This window comes from Sinohyriopsis cumingii, chromosome 3, assembly GCF_028554795.1.
Source record: "Sinohyriopsis cumingii isolate HCF-2022 chromosome 3, ASM2855479v2, whole genome shotgun sequence".
NCBI lineage: Eukaryota > Metazoa > Mollusca > Bivalvia > Unionida > Unionidae > Sinohyriopsis > Sinohyriopsis cumingii.
The window spans coordinates 154648620-154669095 of NC_142963.1; the positions used below are offsets into that span (position 1 = coordinate 154648620).

Consider the following 20476-nt stretch of genomic DNA (forward strand, 5'->3'; position numbering starts at 1 on the left):
AAATTTCCCTTGACGCTAATCTGTCCCAGGGGTCTCTGTAATGCTAATTCCCATTGACGCTAATCTATCCCCATTTACTACTGGCACATGTTAATGTTCCGTTAGGAACATGTATCATTTTAATAAACTAAAGATGAAACTTCTTAGAACGTTTCTCGCTTTCATTCACTCTCACTTGACGTCCATTATCACCACCACAAATACAATATTTGACCGTACTAATTAAAATTGTTTTGTCAGCTTTCTACTGGCACAAGCACTTCTTTTTGCGAAAAAGTATTTGTGCATAAAATTTCTGGCATAAGACACATGCTATGCAATTTTAATTCCGTAACTGATATTGTATCCCGATGATCATTGTCTGGAAATTCTCTTTCATGATGACAATCTAAAGGGACAGTATACAAAATATTTATACAAAAAAATATAAATATTGTCTGTCAAAAATAACTGCATTTCTATTTGACAGCAAAATGCATGATTGCGATTGAACTCACTATTTTGTCTTTCGATATAAGCCACTTAACTTAAAGCTTCATTTTTATTTTTGTAATTTCAAGTATAATCTATGTATTATTGCGATGAAGTAAATTTTCTTATCGACAATTAAATCATATTTTCGTCTTGAATATACGTTATGACTGATGTTGACATAATTTTGTTAGGGACTCAAACTGGCGGCACAAGGTGCGTGCGTTTTGCATTATGGGTATTTGCGTACACAATCGTGACGTCTGTGAAAACAACCCATAGGACTTGATAAAAACTTTGGATGAGACTGAAAATTGCAGAGGCGGCGCGACCACAAATGTCACGGCTGCTGAGAGAGAGAGAGAGAGAGAGAGAGAGAGAGAGAGAGAGAGAGAGAGAGGTGGGGGTGGCGCTTGCATTTGGAGCGTTATGTGCCTTTTCCATAGCGTGCTACAAGAAAAAAATATACAAAGATGCTGAGGTAAATAATAGCGTTTTATTTTTGAACTGCTGTCAAGCCCATGATTCATGCTAACTAAGAAGACATATGGTGTTATAACAGAAATGTAAGCTACATTTTCAGGCTCACTGAACTGAATAATTGCTTCCATTTTTATTACAAAAGTTGCAATTAAAATTTAAATTGCAGGTATTTAATTGCCTTTTAAAAAGTCATCGAGTGCTATTTTTAAATGGTTGTCATTTTATAGAAATCTGTTCTTGCACACTGAGCCGAGTATTAGTCCTCCCAAAACGTCATTGACGTTGTCTCCACGATATCACCTCCGAGTCTCTTTCAGTGTAAAATTTATTGGTTAGCATTGGAAAGTGACAAGATGTTCCGAATGGGGGGCAGTCTTTGCCTCGTCGAGGTCAATCTTTTGTCGGACAGAAATAGCCGATAACGTTCCGATTGTGGTAGATGTTCGTGTCATATGTTCATACAACGAGGACACAGTTGGTGAAGTAATAGCCGATTTGTAAGGGTCAGGTTTGGTGGATACTTATTAGCTAGTTTACCATGGAACATATGTATAGATAACTGCCATTGCGACAAATGTTAGAGTTTCCCATATATACCCTGATACATAGTTAAAGACTTTGAACATAGCATTCGACCTTCATTCAGGGGCAGGATACCTTCAGCCACCCCACCCGTTTAAATGTTTTTCGCTGATGGTGGGTTGGGTAGGAATTAAAAACAAAATAAAATGTAAAACAAGGTTCCTATATTATTCTTTCCCTGAGTTGTATAAAGAAATAACTGACTATGTCAAGTATATTAGCTGATAAAAACAAATTAACCTGAGGTAGGCACATATCACATCTTGGGCCTTCAAATGCTTGGGTCTCCATTATTCTAGGATAGTGCATCCTGTGGACCTCCAATAACTAGCTCTTGACTCTTCATTCAGATACTTCCAGCACTTTCCATTTAACCTCAATAACTTGTTCTGGATCCTCAGTTCCAGTACTTCCCATTGAACCTCAATAACTTGCTCTGGACCCTCAGTTCCAGTACTTCCCATTGAACCTCAATAACTTGCTCTAGACCCTCATTTCCATTACTTCCCATTGAACCTCAATAATTGTTCTGGACTCAATTCCAGTACTTCCCAGTGAACCTCAATAACTTGCTCTGGACCCGCAGTTCAAGTACTTCCAGCACATCATGGACCTACAAATGCTTGGGCATCCATTATTCTAGGACTGCATCCTGAGGACCCTCAGTATGTACCCCTGGATGCTCAGTGTTCTGAAACTCTTGTGTATATTTTAATTAATAGGTTAGAAAGAATAAAGGCTATACCGGGTAAGAATATTAATTACATAAACAAAAATTGAATAAAGGAACCTCATTATCACCAAAGTGAGGAAAATAACATATTTAAATGAAATAAACATTTGTAATAGTTATGGTCAACGATTATTATAATAATATATACTGGTACACCTATTTATAAGTTGAGTTCAGATACAAATTTAACAGGGATAGGGTCAGCTGAAACCCTAACCCACTGCATAATACACTGGCAGATCTCGTTTTTTTTAAAGTTTGCTAGGAGTTATCAGCAGAACAAACAACATAAACCCTTATCTGCCAGTAAATTATGTGATGGCAGATCAGCGTGTGTTGCTTTGACTCAGTGACTTGTAAGTAAGAATATATGGTAGTCTTTTATCAGTTTGCCTAGAATGTAATAATAACAATATGCTTTTTAACACATTTTTGTTGTTTTCACCTGAAATTCGAGTAGGAACCAAATTTTGAAAGCTATTTCTCAATGCATCTGAAAACACCAAATCCCAGGTGACCTTTCAATAGCATACTGCCTAGTTGTATTAGAAACATTGTTTTTCATTGGCTATTTGGCTCGTGCATGAGCAGAAGGGTAAAAGTTGGAGTTCTTTTTTCTTTTTTCTTTGCTAGACGGACCTATTATTTTTGTATCGAGACCACTGTTTATGTTCCAAATACCCATCTTATCCTATTTTTTTCAAAGGTTCATCTGTCTGTTTGCAGTTCATACTGGTGTGCCTTAGATCTGAGACCAAAAAGTCTAAAATCCTGACACAAAATCAGATTCCGACCACAGGCCAATTTTAGATAGAAAATATCGATTCCAAAAATTGAGGTTTTTCCCTCTGTATTTTTTAGTGCAACTAGAAATTCCAGATTATTTTGTATCATTGTAGAGCTGCATCTGTCTACCTTTATATAATACCACCCACTTTAGTGTATCGTGCATGGCCATAACACTACAGAGCTCGGCAGTAGACTACTACATCCTGCCACGTTAACTCGTTGCTAGGGGTTAATGTGTTAATGGATACTCTCTTTTTAAGTGATCCCTATTTTTCTGGGGGACCTCCTATATTAAAGAATTTGTGGTCCAGGTGTCCAGATGGCAAGGTTTCCCTGTAACTAAAGAACTGAAAAACAAAAGCATTTTCAAGCAACATTGCTTTTGGCAAGTGACATTTTTCACTTCTGGTTTATAAGTTAAGAAAATATGAGTTTATTTCTGCATTAAATACAAACACACTAACATTAAATTGAATGAATTTCTCACAGACACTACATAAAAATCAAATGTAGGCCAATAACGCAACAAATAAGTTGATACTGAAAGTACATCAAAATGACAAGTAGTAAATAAAAACATGGACCCAATATATTTTCAAATAAATACAGTTATGCCAAGAAAAAGAAACGTGTTAAGGCATATTAGAAGTACATACAAAGAATTAAAAGAAAAGGAAGGTTGGCAATTTTGTTATTGTTTTTGTTGGTTTTAATTGAACTTTTACCACATTATTTGATTTATCATACAGAAGAAATGGGAGCTAAGTGCCTTTTCCAAGAACACAGGGAGGCAGCCAACCTGGGACAGCCGGGGGGTGGGGAAGGGTCTGTTGCCTTGAACAAACACACAACCCTAGGATTGTGAGTCTGACGCTTTTCCAATAAAAATTTTAAAAAATTATAAAAAAACTAAAACAGGTGAAATTGCAAGGTGTTCACCAGGCTGATTGATCTAGAAACATGAACCGTGGCTAGGAGGGCATCAAGCTGACACAACTAGAACCATGGCCAGCAGGGCACCAGGCTGATTCAGCTAGAACCATGGCCAGCAGGGCTTCTGGCTCATTGATCTAGAGACATGAACTATGGCTAGGAGTACATCAAGCTGACACAACTAGAACCACAGCTAGCTGGGCTTTCAGGCTGATTCAACTTGAGCCATGGCCAGCAGGGCACCAGGCTGATTCAACTAGAATCATGGCAGCAGGGCAACAGGCTCATTCAACTAGAATCATGGCAGCAGGGCAACTGGCTGATTCAGCTAGAACTGTGGCTAGCAGGGCACGGGGCTGATTTGACTAGAACCATTGCTAGCAGGGCACCAGGCTGATTCAACTAGAGCCATGGCCAGCAGGGCAACAGGCTGATTCAACTAGAGCCATAGTCAGCAGGGCAACAGGCTGATTCAACTAGAGCCATGGCAGCAAAGCAACAGGCTGATTCAACTAGAGCCATGGCCAGCAGGGCACCAGGATGATTCAACTAGAATCATGGCAGCAGGGCAACAGGCTGATTCAACTAGAGCCATGGCCAGCAGGGCACCAGGCCGAGTCAACTAGAATCATGGCAGCAGGGCAACAGGCTGATTCAACTAGAGCCATGGCCAGCAGGGCACCAGGCTAATTCAACTAGAGCCATGGCCAGCAGAGCACCAGGCTGATTCAACTAGAATCATGGCAGCAGGGCAACAGGCTGATTCAGCTGGAACCGTGGCTAGCAGGGCACAGGGCTGATTTGACTAGAACCATTGCTAGCAGGGCACCAGGCTGATTCAACTAGAGCCATGGCCAGCAGGGCACCAGGATGATTCAACTAGAATCATGGCAGCAGGGCAACAGGCTGATTCAACTAGAGCCATGGACAGCAGGGCACCAGGCTAATTCAACTAGAGCCATGGCCAGCAGAGCAACAGGCTGATTCAGCTAGAACCATGGCTAGCAGGGCACAGGGCTGATTTGACTAGAACCATTGCTAGCAGGGCACCAGGCTGATTCAACTAGAGCCATGGCCAGCAGGGCACCAGGATGATTCAACTAGAGCCATGGCCAGCAGGGTAACAGGCTGATTCAACTAGAGCCATGGTCAGCAGAGCACCAGGCTGATTCAACTAGAATCATGGCAGCAAAGCAACAGGCTGATTCAACTAGAGCCATGGCCAGCAGTGCACCAGGATGATTCAACTAGAATCATGGCAGCAGGGCAACAGGCTGATTCAACTAGAGCCATGGCCAGCAGGGCACCAGGCCAAGTCAACTAGAATCATGGCAGCAGGGCAACAGGCTGATTCAACTAAAGCCATGGCCAGCAGGGCACCAGGCTAATTCAACTAGAGCCATGGCCAGCGGAGCACCAGACTGATTCAACTAGAATCATGGCAGCAGGGCAACAGGCTGATTCAGCTGGAACCGTGGCTAGCAGGGCACAGGGCTGATTTGACTAGAACCATTGCTAGCAGGGCACCAGGCTGATTCAACTAGAGCCATGGCCAGCAGGGCACCAGGATGATTCAACTAGAATCATGGCAGCAGGGCAACAGGCTGATTCAACTAGAGCCATGGACAGCAGGGCACCAGGCTAATTCAACTAGAGCCATGGCCAGCAGAGCAACAGGCTGATTCAGCTAGAACCATGGCTAGCAGGGCACAGGGCTGATTTGACTAGAACCATTGCTAGCAGGGCACCAGGCTGATTCAACTAGAGCCATGGCCAGCAGGGCACCAGGATGATTCAACTAGAGCCATGGCCAGCAGGGTAACAGGCTGATTCAACTAGAGCCATGGTCAGCAGAGCACCAGGCTGATTCAACTAGAATCATGGCAGCAAAGCAACAGGCTGATTCAACTAGAGCCATGGCCAGCAGTGCACCAGGATGATTCAACTAGAATCATGGCAGCAGGGCAACAGGCTGATTCAACTAGAGCCATGGCCAGCAGGGCACCAGGCCAAGTCAACTAGAATCATGGCAGCAGGGCAACAGGCTGATTCAACTAAAGCCATGGCCAGCAGGGCACCAGGCTAATTCAACTAGAGCCATGGCCAGCGGAGCACCAGACTGATTCAACTAGAATCATGGCAGCAGGGCAACAGGCTGATTCAGCTAGAACCGTGGCTAGCAGGGCACAAGGCTGATTTGACTAGAACCATTGCTAGCAGGGCACCAGGCTGATTCAACTAGAGCCATGGCCAGCAGGGCACCAGGATGATTCAACTAGAATCATGGCAGCAGGGCAACAGGCTGATTCAACTAGAGCCATGGCCAGCAGGGCACCAGGCTAATTCAACTAGAGCCATGGCCAGCAGAGCAACAGGCTGATTCAGCTAGAACCATGGCTAGCAGGGCACGGGGCTGATTTGACTAGAACCATTGCTAGCAGGGCACCAGGCTGATTCAACTAAAACGTTTTAGTCAGTTTGTCAATCAGCTTTGACATTTGCATGATGTAATTTAATTTTTTTGGTTAAATTGTTTTGTAACAAGTTTCCTAGTGGACCTTTCTGTATATAGGATATTATTATGAAATATATCATGGTGAATGGCAGTTGAAGTGTTAAATCCATGCAATTTTTTGGAGACCGAATAGCCTCCTATACATGAATTGGGCATTGACATGATATGGACTAGTGCCCAGAAGGTCAGTACATACTTAGATCATTCAATTTACAAGATATCGGTATCTACAATGGACACAAATAAAACGGTGACAAATTCTCAGAATCTTAAAAATGTACTATAGGTTGAGACTGGCTATTTTAATTTTGTTTTATATGAAATACTTTCCATTAGGCATTAGTGATTGGAATTGGTCAGAATTTCATAATCGATATTCAGTTTTACTTAACCAACTGATAATCGATTATAGTCGGTTACTAGGAACAAATTTTAATTTTTGTTTTGTTTTACAGTTATATCTTTGCTCAAGAGTTCTAAATATGAATAAATGTACAGGAGTAATCTTTTTTAATGACATGTATATTTTTACCTGATAAAAATATTAATTTTTTTTTCACTTGTGTTGTGTTTTTTATTCTCCAACTTTGCTAAATGAAAGGAGCTTTTTATGGCTGATCAGTCTTATGTAACTGAAATAATGTTGCAATCCCCAAAATTCTTTCATTCATATGTGATGTTTCAGTAATTTAAAGTATAGAAGGACATGGTTTTCTTGTTCATCATTATTTAAAATACTACAAAGGATTTTACATTTTAAGTGAAGCAAATCATCAGAATTTTTTAAAATTTATTAACTCAATTTAACAGCTAAATCTTGTAATCATGACTATATGTTTCTGATTATGAAAGTTTGCACCCAAGGAATACGGTATGATTTTATATTTGTTAAGTGGTGAAGGGAATAAATAATTCAGATCAGATTTAGTGGATTGGAAGCCCTATTTAGCTTACCATTTACACTGGAGTTTTACTGACTTAGTGTTTTGCATGCCACTAAAATGAAGTAGTCTCCCTTTACACCCAATCGATTATGGTTGTTCACAATCAATTATCTTATCGGTTCGCTCTACCAACTGACGATGGATTATAACCGATAATCGGAACAACATTACTTTCCGTAATGATGTTTTCTTGATACCCTGGAAATTATTTTTCTAAGACTTTATACTTGAGATCAAGGTGTGGTTTGGTTTAGGAAGCAGATCCTTACAGTACTACAAAACACAGAATACTGAATCTTTTAAAGTTGATATTATACTTGCCAATCCATTTTAAAACTTAAATAAAGTTAAATTTGTCCAGTTTTTTGCACAAAGATGGATATTGACAACTGCTAAATATTTCAAAGCTAGTTTTTGGAAGTTATAGTCTTTCATATTTAATCTTTTAATCTTATACCACTTTTTTAATTTAATTAAATGACTAAGGTAACACCAATGTTTGTGTGGGTTTCATTCCTATTATACACTTGCTGCTTAAGACATATGCAAATTTCTTGAAGTTGCCAACCAGGAATTGTTTTCTGACATACTTACCAACCTAGTGGGGCCCCGAGTGGTCTAAAGTGCTCTCCGTTATGGATCACTACCATCTCACCTCTGTCTGCATGGGTTCGAGTCTCGGATTCGGCCAATGTGGGTATGTGAGAAAGCTTGCCAGTAGCTTCTCATGGGTCGGTGGTTCTTTCCTTTGTTTTCCTGGGTTCTTCCTCCATTGATACTGGCCGCCATGTATAGCCTATCATGTGCTGAAAAATGGCGTTAAACCCTACAACAACAACAACAACAACCAACCTAGTAATAAAATTGTGGGATGTAAAAGGGAAACAAATAAATTGTTATATATTCATGATAAGATGATGCATATATGATATGATGTTAGTCCATCTGTTATCAATTTTGTTAATATACAGTGACCAGACTTTAGGGGTGGCTTAAACATGGAGTAAGGAAGAGGCCTGTTCATTTTTGGGTCAATCTCAACCATTAAGTGTCAAGTTTATTATCACTAAAAGAAGAAAAATGGTCTGGACTAAACTTTAGGGATGACATGCCCATGGAGTGTAGTTAAAAAATCAAAGTCACTGTAACAGAATGAAGAAGAAAGGTTGTTACACAATAACATTACATACCTACAACAAACTTTGTGCATGGCTTGCCCTTGGGGAAAGGAAAAAGTCTTTTTTCAGGTTAACAGGTCAGAGATCAAGGTTACTGTGATTGAGGGAAGAAATATGGTGTCCACACAATGACATTAATTCTGCATCATGTACGTGGACTAAACTTTGTGGTTGACTTGCATTTGGTGTAAGCAGGAAAACTATAGTTTTTGGAGTCAAAATATCAGTGATCAAGGTCTCTGAGATTGAAAGAAGAATACTGGTTTCCACACAATAAGTTTGTTTTGCTTTAAAAATTGTGGATGTCTTCCATATGGATAAGGAAAAGCCTATTTATTTTGGAATGAAAAAGTCAAAGGTGAAGGTCATTGAAATTGTTTAGTGCTTTTCAGAGTGCTGATAAATGAAAATGTGATTGAAGCAATAGATTCATTGCAGGAACTTTGTGTAGAAAATGGTGGAGAAGTTTCTATTCTGTAACATTGATTTATTAATTTGTACACACTGTACATGTAGTGATAGGAAGGTTGCATCCAGTATTGGAATAATTATTGCTAACTGACTTTAGCTGATATAAAACTGGCCAACTTGCCAACTGAAAGTTGTTGCTTTCTGTCTTTTAGCTCAACTGGCCTTAACCCTAACCCTTTTAGCTCTACTGGCCTTAACCCTAACCCTTTTAGCTCAACTTACCTTAATCCTAACCCTTTTAGATCAACTGGCCTTAACCCTAACCCTGTTAGCTCTACTGGCCTTAATCCTAACCTCTACTGGCCTTAATCCTAACCCTTTTAGATGAACTGGCCTTAACCCTAACCCTTTTAGCTCAACTGGCCTTAACCCTAACCCTTTTAGCTCAACTGGCCTTAATCCTAAACCTTTTAGCTCAACTTGCCCTAACCCTTTTAGATCAACTGGCCTTAACCCTAACCCTTTTAGCTCAACTGGCCTTAATTCTAAACCTTTTAGCTCAACTTGCCCTAACCCTTTTAGATCAACTGGCCTTAACCCTAACCCTTTTAGCTCAACTAGCCTTAATCCTAAACATTTTAGCTCAATTGGCCTTAACTCTAACCCTTTTAGCTCAACTGGCCTTAACTCTAACCCTTTTAGCTCTACTGGCCTTAATCCTAACCCTTTTAGCTCAACTGTCCTTAACCCTAACTCTTTTAGCTCAACTGGCCTTAATCCTAAACCTTTTAGCTCAGCTGACCCTAAACCTTTTAGCTCAGCTGCCTTAACCTAAACCTTTTAGCTCAAATGACCTTAACCCTAAACCTTTTAGCTCAACTGGCCTTAACCCTAACCCTTTTAGCTCAACTGACCTTAACCCTTTTAGCTCAACTGGCCTTAAAGACCAAATGAGCTTTATGGTATGGCCCTGTGTACAACATGTCATGCATCATGTTTCTGTCTACAGTTGCTATTTTAAACTTCTTCTTTAAAGAGGACCATCTGGACCAGATTTGCCCAGATTTGGCAGAAAACATCTTGACATGAAGGGTTTTCAAATTTGTACAGAAAGATGCTGATCTATCTTTGGATATGGGCTGTTGATATTAAAATATAGACCTTTAAATGTAGTCTTATAAAATATATTAGTGAGATTTGATTGTGTGCCAAGTATTTAAAGGAGAAACACCAAATTGTAAAAAAAAGTATCAACAAATATTGGTCCTTTGAGTTACCTTGTAAATATTAAATCACTTAACATAGAAATCTTTAAGATTTCCTTGTTTTCTAAATTTATATAGTAACTATTTATGGGTGGTTTGTCAACTAAGTATAATAGACTCAGCTTTTGTGCTGTTCTTTTTATTACTAAAAATGCTTCTTTCAGTAGCTGAAACAGAAAATTTAAGATCCAGTGTTGCTACACATTTTAATGAAGGTGTCCAAAAGTCGAAAGATTTTTCATTTATGCCAGTTGATATTACTAACTCTAAAATGGAATCAAGGCAATGTATTGGATTCACTGCATCCATCTGAAAGGTTGCAATTCTTAGATTATTTTTAAAACAGTATTATTTGATAAATTCTTACATAAAACAATATTATTTGATAAATTCATATATAAAACAGTATTAATGGATAAATCCATATATAAAACAGTATTAATTGATAAATTCGTGGATAAAACAGTACTGATAAATTATTATATTAAACAGTATTAATTGATAAATTCACTTATAAAAGAGTATTAAAAAATAAATTCATATATAAAACAGTATTAATTGATAAATTCATGTATCAAAAAGTATTAATTGATAAATTCATGTATAAAAGAGTAATAAAAGATAAATTCATAAATTTTTTTAATTCTACATATTTAAATGAAAATAAATCCATCACTATTTCTCTATATCAGTTTGGACAGAATGCATCCAAGCACTAAGACATTTCACATGTGTACAGATTGATGCTAATCCATATTCAAATGAGGTCACTATCATCATTATAATGAAAAAAAGAAAAACTCGTCTGTTGTCCATCAGTAATTGCCATTTTCAACTTATAAAAACAAACAGGACCAATTTTAATAATACCTAGTATAGAACATCATAGCATAAAGGTCTTTCACTTTTGTTCAGAAAATGTTACTGATCTGCCATCAGATGTAACCACCATTATTTTTAAAAAATAAACCGTTAAAAGAATTTTTTTAATCAAAATCTGCTGAACAGAGTTTGATTATATACATCCAGTAAAATACCTTTAAATGACTTTTATTCAGCAGAAATTGATAAAAATTTGACAGAAGGCATTCTGTTAATAAGGGCTTTTAAAAGATGTATACAGTTGTTGGCATTTTTCAATCAATTATGGCTGATGTTGCTAAAAATAGAACATCTTTTAAATGATTGGTAAAAATAACACAACAGAAGTTTACTAAATTTTGTTAAATACATTTTAGTATGAAGGGCTTTTCAATTTATACAGATGATGTCAATCTGCCATCAGATATGGTGGCTGTTATTGTCCTAATGATTAAAGTTATGAATAAACTTTAATGGTATATAAAACATTAATCCAATGGTGGAAGTGTTATTTGTGTGCACTTTGTATTTCCAGAGAAGAAAAACTTCAATAAATAATTCCAGCCCAAATAAAATACTGAACACAATAAAACTAATTTCTGCTTCAGATGTTATCAGTGGAATGAATAGTTTCTAGATAAACAAGATTATGTAGTCCTCTACTTGACCTCGGGTCATAATTAGCATTTTCTAAAACAACCCTATTACCTAATGGAAAATTTAATCCTAGAAAGTTCCAAATGTTTACAAGATAAATTCTTAGTTATAATTAGAAGGTCAAAATATAATATAAAATGTGGTAGACAACAGGTAGACCCAGCAATTCATGAGGAATTTCTAGTGTTATGGACACGGATTGAGATAAACATGTTTACAAAACCAAAATCAATGATTCAGGTCAGGTAGAAAATGAACTTGATTTCGGACATGGTCAAGTCCAAAAGACAATTATCTATAGCATATAATAAATAAAAACTAACAAACAATGCAAATTAAATATACATAACTATATAATCTGTGTGTATCCTTCTGGAAGGACAGAAAAGAAATTCATAGGGCAACACCAACTGAAAGTATACTATGTTAATAAAAGAGCAATGTAAGATGCAGTTTTTATTCACAAAAGTTTCCTTGCTACATCATGTTCTAGAAAATAACAAGAATGATGACAATCACAACTGCAACAAAATTACTAGATCTGTTGCCATGATAGAGAAGGTGCGGAGTAATTTTACATTCTGTGAAGGTGGTATGTCCATTGTTTCAGAATGGTAGTTAAGAATTTGTTTAAAGTAGTACGTGTCACATATTGTGCTGTTGATAGGTTTGTGTTGCTATTTGAACTGACTTTGATAGATTATAACATTCTAGTTAACATAAAAACAATAACCTCTGTGTATCCCTTGATGTTACTGTACATATTTAGGCTTATGTATTTTAAAGGGTGATGTTACTGTACATGTTTAGGCTGATGTATTTTAAAGGGTGATATTACTGTACTTGTTTAGGTTGATGTATTTTAAAGGTTCAAATTAAAACTGAACTGCAGTTAACTGTAAATTCTTTTTGTGCAGAAAATCATATGTTGAGATGGGAGACCAACAGTTGATACATGGAGAATGTGGTGGCACTAAGGTACTTACCATGGAAACAGTAAACCCCAATGTAGTCAAGATGGAGTATGCAGTTCGTGGACCCATCGTTACTCGGGCAACCGAGCTAGAAAAGGAACTAGATGAGGGGAAAGCCAAGCCATTTGAGACAGTAGTGAAAGCCAACATAGGAGACTGTCATGCTACAGGTCAAACCCCAATAACTTTTATTCGTCAGGTGGTAGCCCTTTGTACATATCCTCAGCTAATGCAGAGCCCAATGTTCCCAGAAGATGCCAAACAGAAGGCCAAGAGAATTCTGGCAGCCTGTAATGGTTACAGTGTTGGGTCATACAGGTAACACAGCAGCTTATCTTGTTTCCTTCATTGTAATGTAACACTTGGACTGGAAAACAGTTAGTTGAAATTATCATAGAGTTGTATGAAATTAAGAGATTTTTTTCATTAAATGAATTACTGAATCAAAAGACCTCAGGAGAACTACTACAGCTTCGCAAATCCAGCCCTTCCAGACAGAACTTTTAGCTAAAACTAGCTATAGGTTATCTGCCCACCTTGGTGGCATTTAGGCAGAGTGATCTCCCATTGATGTAGGAATTGGTGCCAAAACCCATGAATATCTCAGTTACTACTTCTGCTCGTGCTGAGAAGCATGCTTCAGCCCGAGAGACCTGTTGGAGTTTTCACTTCACAAGGAAAGTATACTCCATCTAAATTTCCTACTTGTCTCTCTTTCTTTCTTGACAAAGTTCTGCCTTTACAGTTTAGCCACACTTTGTCATCTTCACACATTTAATTATACTTAGATACTTGCAAGGGTAGCCTATAAGACTTCACATATAAGTTCAGACTGTTATTATGTGAACATGCAAGTCCCTGAGACCTGTGGAAAACGCTTAATATTTATATAATTCCACAATGAACTGGCTCCATACAGGTGTTTTCTCTGCTAATACATTTAGTGTCTGGATGCCATGATTCATTGCAATGACCTGTATGGGTCATCCTTGAAAATCTTACAGGTAGTATGTTGAATTATTTTTGCAAAATTTGTCTGCTGTTGTACAGGTAACGCTATAAGGCATAGCTCTGCACCAACATTCTGTTCAGTAAGAGAAAGGCACAACTTCAACAGGTTTATATTCTTTGCTCAATTTTTCATGCAGATTATACCATGAGCAAAGTGCAGAATGCACAACAAATGACGAAGACACTATAAGCATACATACTGACATGGCCTCATGGGAATTTTTGGCAAATAAGGGAGATAAATTGACAAAGGGCTCTCCAGTTACAAAATGCAGGAAATCTACATGATCAAAGACACCTCCTCACATGACTCCTCGTTGCTGGCTATACCTTTAGGCCTTGCCTCCTCACATTCCACTTTACAGCTCCTGATGATGAACAAAACAAAGCATCCATTTGGTCCACTCATACACAGCTTGGCGCTCAGCATTAAGAGGTTAGTGTTAGGACTGGTCGGCCTGGTGTCAGGATAATGTAGCTGGGTGGGACATCATGCTACATGTCTGCGGCATGATGCCCCAGTGCTAGACATCACTGTAAACTGTCACACAGCAGACATCATAGTAATATGACTGAAAAATTTTTGAAGCTACATTAAAAATCCAAACCACACACACACACCAATAGCTCTTGATGGTATACTGCATTGTTGAATACACCAACCGCTCTAGAAGGTATACTGCGTTACTGAATACACTTGATGGTTTACTGCTTTGTTGAATACACCAACTGCTCTAGATGGTATACTGCATTACTGAATACACCAACTGTTCTAGAAGGTATACTGCATTACTGAATACACCAACTGCTCGTGAAGGTATACAGCTTTGTTGAATACACCAACAGCTCTAGATGGTATACTGCTTTGTTGAATACACCAACAGCTCTAGATGGTATACTGCTTTGTTGAATACACCAACTGCTCTAGATGGTATACTGGGTTATTGAATACACCAACTGCTTTAGATGGTATGCTGCATTGTTGAATATACCAACTGCTCTAGAAGGTATACTGCTTTGTTGAATACACCAACTGCTCTAGAAGGTATACTGCATTAATGAATACACCAACTGCTCTAGATGGTATACTGCTTTGTTGAATACACCAACAGCTCTAGATGGTATACTGCGTTATTGAATACACCGACTGCTCTAGAAGGTATACTGCTTTGTTGAATACACCAACTGCTCTAGAAGGTATACTGCATTAATGAATACTCCAACTGCTCTAGATGGTATACTGGGTTATTAAATACACCAACTGCTCTAGATGGTATACTGCATTGTTGGATACACCAACTGCTCTAGAAGGTATACTGCTTTGTTGAATACACCAACAGCTCTAGATGGTATACTGCTTTGTTGAATACACCAACTGCTCTAGATGGTATACTGCGTTATTGAATACACCAACAGCTCTAGATGGTATACTGCTTTGTTGAATACACCAACTGCTCTAGATGGTATACTGGGTTATTGAATACACCAACTGCTCTAGATGGTATACTGCATTGTTGGATACACCGACTGCTCTAGAAGGTATACTGCTTTGTTGAATACTCCAACTGCTCTAGAAGGTATACTGTATTAATGAATACACCAACTGCTTTAGATTGTATACTGCTTTGTTGAATACACCAACTGCTCTAGAAGGAATACTGCATTATTGAATACACCAACTGCTCTAGAAGGTATACTGCTTTGTTGAATATACCAACTGCTCTAGAAGGTATACTGCATTAATGAATACACCAACTGCTTTAGATTGTATACTGCTTTGTTGAATACACCAACTGCTCTAGAAGGAATACTGCATTATTGAATACACCAACTGCTTTAGAAGGTATACTGCTTTGTTGAATACACCAACTGCTCTAGACGGTATACTGCTTTGTTGAATACACCAACTGCTTTAGATGGTATACTGCATTATTGAATACACCAACTGCTCTAGATGGTATACATGTACTGCTTTGTTGAATACACCAACTGCTGTGGATGGTATACTGCATTATTGAATACACCAACTGCTCTAGAAGGTATACTGCTTTGTTAAATACACCAACTGGTCCAGGAATAGAAAGTATACTGTATTGTCGTATACACCAAATGTTCTAGAAGGCATATGGCACTGCTAAATTTACAACTGCACTAGAAGGTATACTGCACTGCAAAATACACCAACTGCACTAGAAGGTATACTTGCTTGTTGGTGGGCTGCATTGTTGAATACACCAACTGCTCTAGGAGGTATCCTGATTTGTTGAATAAACCAACAATGCTTGTTGGTGGGCTGCATTGTTAAAGTACACAACTACTGGAAGATATGCTATACTGTTGAATAGACCGACTGCCCTAGAAGATATGCTGTACTGTTGAATATGCCGACTGCCCTAGAAGATATGCTATACTGTTGAATACACCAGCTGCCCTAGAAGATATGCTATGCTGTTGAATACACCAGCTGCCCTAGAAGATATGCTATACTGTTGAATACACCGACTGCCATACATGTTGGTAGTCCTCAAGCTTTTTTCTGTGGACCACATTAACATTGTTGAGGATGTAGGCAAACCACTTAATGATCTTTCCTAGTGTTGATTGTACCATTAGGTAACCATTGCAACCTTTCAGTGGGCCACTTGAATGGAGTATGCAGAATATATACCTGAGACACATTAGTGCAGACCATAAGCCTGAGACATGTTAGTGCAGTCCATAAGCCTGAGACACGTTAGTGCAGTCCATAAGCCTGAGACACATTACTGCAGTCCATAAGCCTAAGACATGTTAGTGTAGTCCATAAGCCTAAGACATGTTAATGCAGTCCATAAGATTGAGACATCTTAGTGCAGTCCATAAGCCTGAGACACATTAGTGCAGTCCATAAGCCTGAGACATGTTAGTGCAGTCCATAAGCCTGAGACACATTAGTGAAGTCCATAAGCCTAAGACACGTTAATGCAGTCCATAAGACTGAGACATCTTAGTGCAGTCCATGAGCCTGAGACACATTAGTGCAGTCCATAAGCCTGAGACACATTAGTGCAGTCCATAAGCCTGAGACACATTAGTGCAGACCATAAACCTGAGACACATTAGTGCAGACCATAAGCCTAAGACATGTTAGTGAAGTCCATAAGCCTGAGACATCTTGGTGCAGTCCATAAGCCTGAGACACATTAGTTTAGTCCATAAGCCTGAGACACATTAGTGCAGTCCATAAGCCTGAGACACGTTAGTGCAGTCCATAAGCCTGAGACACGTTAGTGCAGTCCATAAGCCTGAGACACATTAGTGCAGTCCATAAGCCTGAGACATGTTAGTGCAGTCCATAAATCTGAGGCATGTTAGTGCAGTCCATAAATCTGAGGCATATTAGTGCAGTCCATAAATCTGAGACATGTTAGTGCAGTCCATAAGCCTGAGACACATTAGTGTAGTCCATAAGCCTGAGACACGTTAGTGCATTCCCAAAGCCTGAGACATGTTAGTGCAGTCCAGAAGCCTGAGACATGTTAGTGTGGTTTCAACGCTTCATTTTTGAATACAAGAAGTGATACAGAAAATATAGAACTTTCAAAACAGTTATTACATGACCTTAACCCTTTACCTCATGCAAGCACCTTTGGACGCCTCTACTCCATTCCCATGGAAGCACCTTTTGATGCCTCTTCTCCATTTGCATGGAAGCGCCTTTTAACACCTGCCATAAACATCGGCCATTTTTAGTGGGTTTTAATAGCGCCACCTTAGGGGAAAACACCCTGTTAGATACCTCATTCATTGCTGTGAATGACCATTACATCAGCTCATGGTGTCGCTATTTATGCTGTGGTCGAAATCTGCTATTTAAAGTAACTGGGACATATTCTCCACTCTCCAAAATGGAGGTCACGGATTTCGTTCAGTACTTTTCACAATTAGAATCACAATTATGAAAGCTTCAATAACTTAGGTAAGGGCTCTGATACTTATGTAGGCAGCAGTTAGTTTTTATAAAATAATCAGATTCAGATGATTTAGTGATGTAGTCGCAGACAAAGAACTTGTAAATTTCGAGTATGAGAAATGGCAGCTACGGTTGGTCACGCAGCTTCCCTGACTTGACGGTGAACAAGTTCTCTCAAGATTTTAAAGCACATAAAAAATTCTTACGTGAAAAATAATTACACAGCTATAATGATCGGACTATAAATTTTTCCATACATAATAGGTACCAAAAATGTAAAATGGTTAAAATTGCTGTTAAACGTAATATACAGTACACTGCTTAACAGTTAACAGGCAGGCCTATGTGTATGGAGTCAAATAGGTAACAGGTGTTCTATTTATAGTGCACTGCACTGTGTAACTTTGCTACATGTGTATTGGAGGGCTAAAAAGCCATACACTCTGTGAGTAAAGGGTTAACATAAATGTCAACATCGATGACAGTCGTCCATGTCTTAGTCAGTTTGTTATTCTATTTGTAGGGGGATCTCATACCATACTGTATTCAGTTTGATATGTGATACTATTGGTAGGAGTTTCTCATACCATAATATATTTATTTTGTTATACAGTTGGAAGGGTTATCTTGTACCATGCTTTATTCAGATTGTTATACAGTTGGAAGGGGTATCTTGTACCATGCTTTATTCAGATTGTTATACTATTGGTAGGGGTATCTTGTACCATGCTTTATTCAGATTGTTATACTGTTGGTAAGGGTATCTTGTACCTTGCTTTATTCAGATTGTTATACTATTGGTAGCGGTATCTTGTACCATGCTTTATTCAGATTGTTATACTATTGGTAGGGGTATCTTGTACCATGCTTTATTCAGATTGTTATACTATTGGTAAGGGTATCTTGTACCATGCTTTATTCAGATTGTTATACTATTGGTTGGGGTTTCTCATACCATAATATATTTATTTTGTTATACAGTTGGAAGGGGTATCTTGTACCATGCTTTATTCAGATTGTTATACTACTGGTAGGTGATTCTCAAAATGTTGAGAGTTCCTTTTGCATACTGACCATTACTGTAAAACATAAATAAAACTACATGCATTTTTGTGTTCAAATAAATAGTCTAGCAGAACTGCATTTGAGGTATATTTTAGTGATGAAAATATTTAATTAACAGTAAATGATTAGAAACTTAGAGAAATGTATTGAGTTGTGTAAGTTCATAAATGGGTTTGGAGGAAGTTAATCATAAAGCACTTTCTATATAGTGTTACACAGTTGCTCAGACTGTGGGTTTGGAAGAATTTAATCATGAAACACTTTCCATATAGTGTTACACCAGACTGATGATCATTAGGCCAGCATGACTCATTCTCTTTTATTGGAGGCATTTATTTTATAATAAACAGGGTTAATAGATAGTGTGATGAATACTTCATTTTTAGTTGCTCCACTTTATAAATTGATGCTGAAAATAAATTGGTGCTGAAAATATTATTTCCTCCTTTTCAGGGAGTTGGTAACTTAGCAGACTTTTGGTTTTGTTTTAGTTAAAATAGATATTTATATTTGGTTACAAATTACATGAACATCATTTATATTCCTTGCTAATGTGATATGTGAATTGGATGTGGTATATCAGTTGATACCAATAGGATATGTATATCGGTTGTAGTATATCAATCCATGCCAATAGGATATGTTATTTGGATGTGGTATATCAGTTGATACCAATAGGATATGTATATCGGATGTAGTATATCAATCCATGCCAATAGGATATGTGATTTGGATGTGGTATATCAGTTGATACCAATAGGATATGTATATTGGTTGTAGTATATCAATCCATGCCAATAGGATATGTGATTTGGATGTGGTATATCAGTTGATACCAATAGGATATGTATATCGGATGTAGTATATCAATCCATGCCAATAGGATATGTGATTATGTGATTTGGATGTGGTATATCAGTTGATACCAATAGGATATGTATATCGGATGTAGTATATCAATCCATGCCAATAGGATATGTGATTTGGATGAGGTATATCAATCCATGCCAATAGGATATGTGATTTGGATGAGGTATATCAATCCATGCCAATAGGATATGTGATTTGGATGTGGTATATCAGTTGATACCAATAGGATATGTATATTGGATGTAGTATATCAATCCATGCCAATAGGATATGTGATTTGGATGTGGTATATCAATCCATGCCAATAGGATATGTGATTATGTGATTTGGATGTGGTTTATCAGTTGATACCAATAGGATATGTATATCGGATGTAGTATATCAATCCATGCCAATAGGATATGTGATTTGGATGAGGTATATCAATCCATGCCAATAGGATATGTGATTATGTGATTTGGATGTGGTATATCAGTTGATACCAATAGGATATGTATATCGGATGTAGTATATCAATCCATGCCAATAGGATATGTGATTTGGATGAGGTATATCAATCTATTCCAATAGGATATGTGTATTGATGTGGTATATCAACCCATGCCAATAGGATATGTGTATTGATGTGGTATATCAACCCATGCCAATAGGATATGGGTATTGATGTGGTATATCAATCCATGCAAATAAGATATGTGATTTGGATGTGGTATATCAGTTCATGCCAATAGGATATGTAAAGTGGATGTGATATCTTTTACTTGACAAGTTAATTATCTTTG

General features: G+C 37.9%; 1 protein-coding gene across 3 annotated transcripts in view; it reads left to right on the top strand.

Moving 5' to 3' along the window:
- Positions 1–1300: 1300 nt before the first annotated feature.
- LOC149804189 (alanine aminotransferase 2-like) overlaps positions 1301–20476 on the top strand; it is a 28532-nt gene continuing 9356 nt past the window's right edge. Inside the window, exons 1-2 of one of the 3 annotated variants that reach the window (XM_089954181.1) lie at positions 1301–1462; positions 12740–13114. In XM_089954181.1, coding sequence (XP_089810307.1) covers positions 12756–13114 — 359 coding nt within the window. In that variant the 5' untranslated portion in view covers positions 1301–1462; positions 12740–12755. The remainder of the gene's footprint in view (positions 1463–12739; positions 13115–20476) is intronic. The other 2 variants (XM_089954180.1, XM_089954182.1) reach the window with 2 other exon arrangements.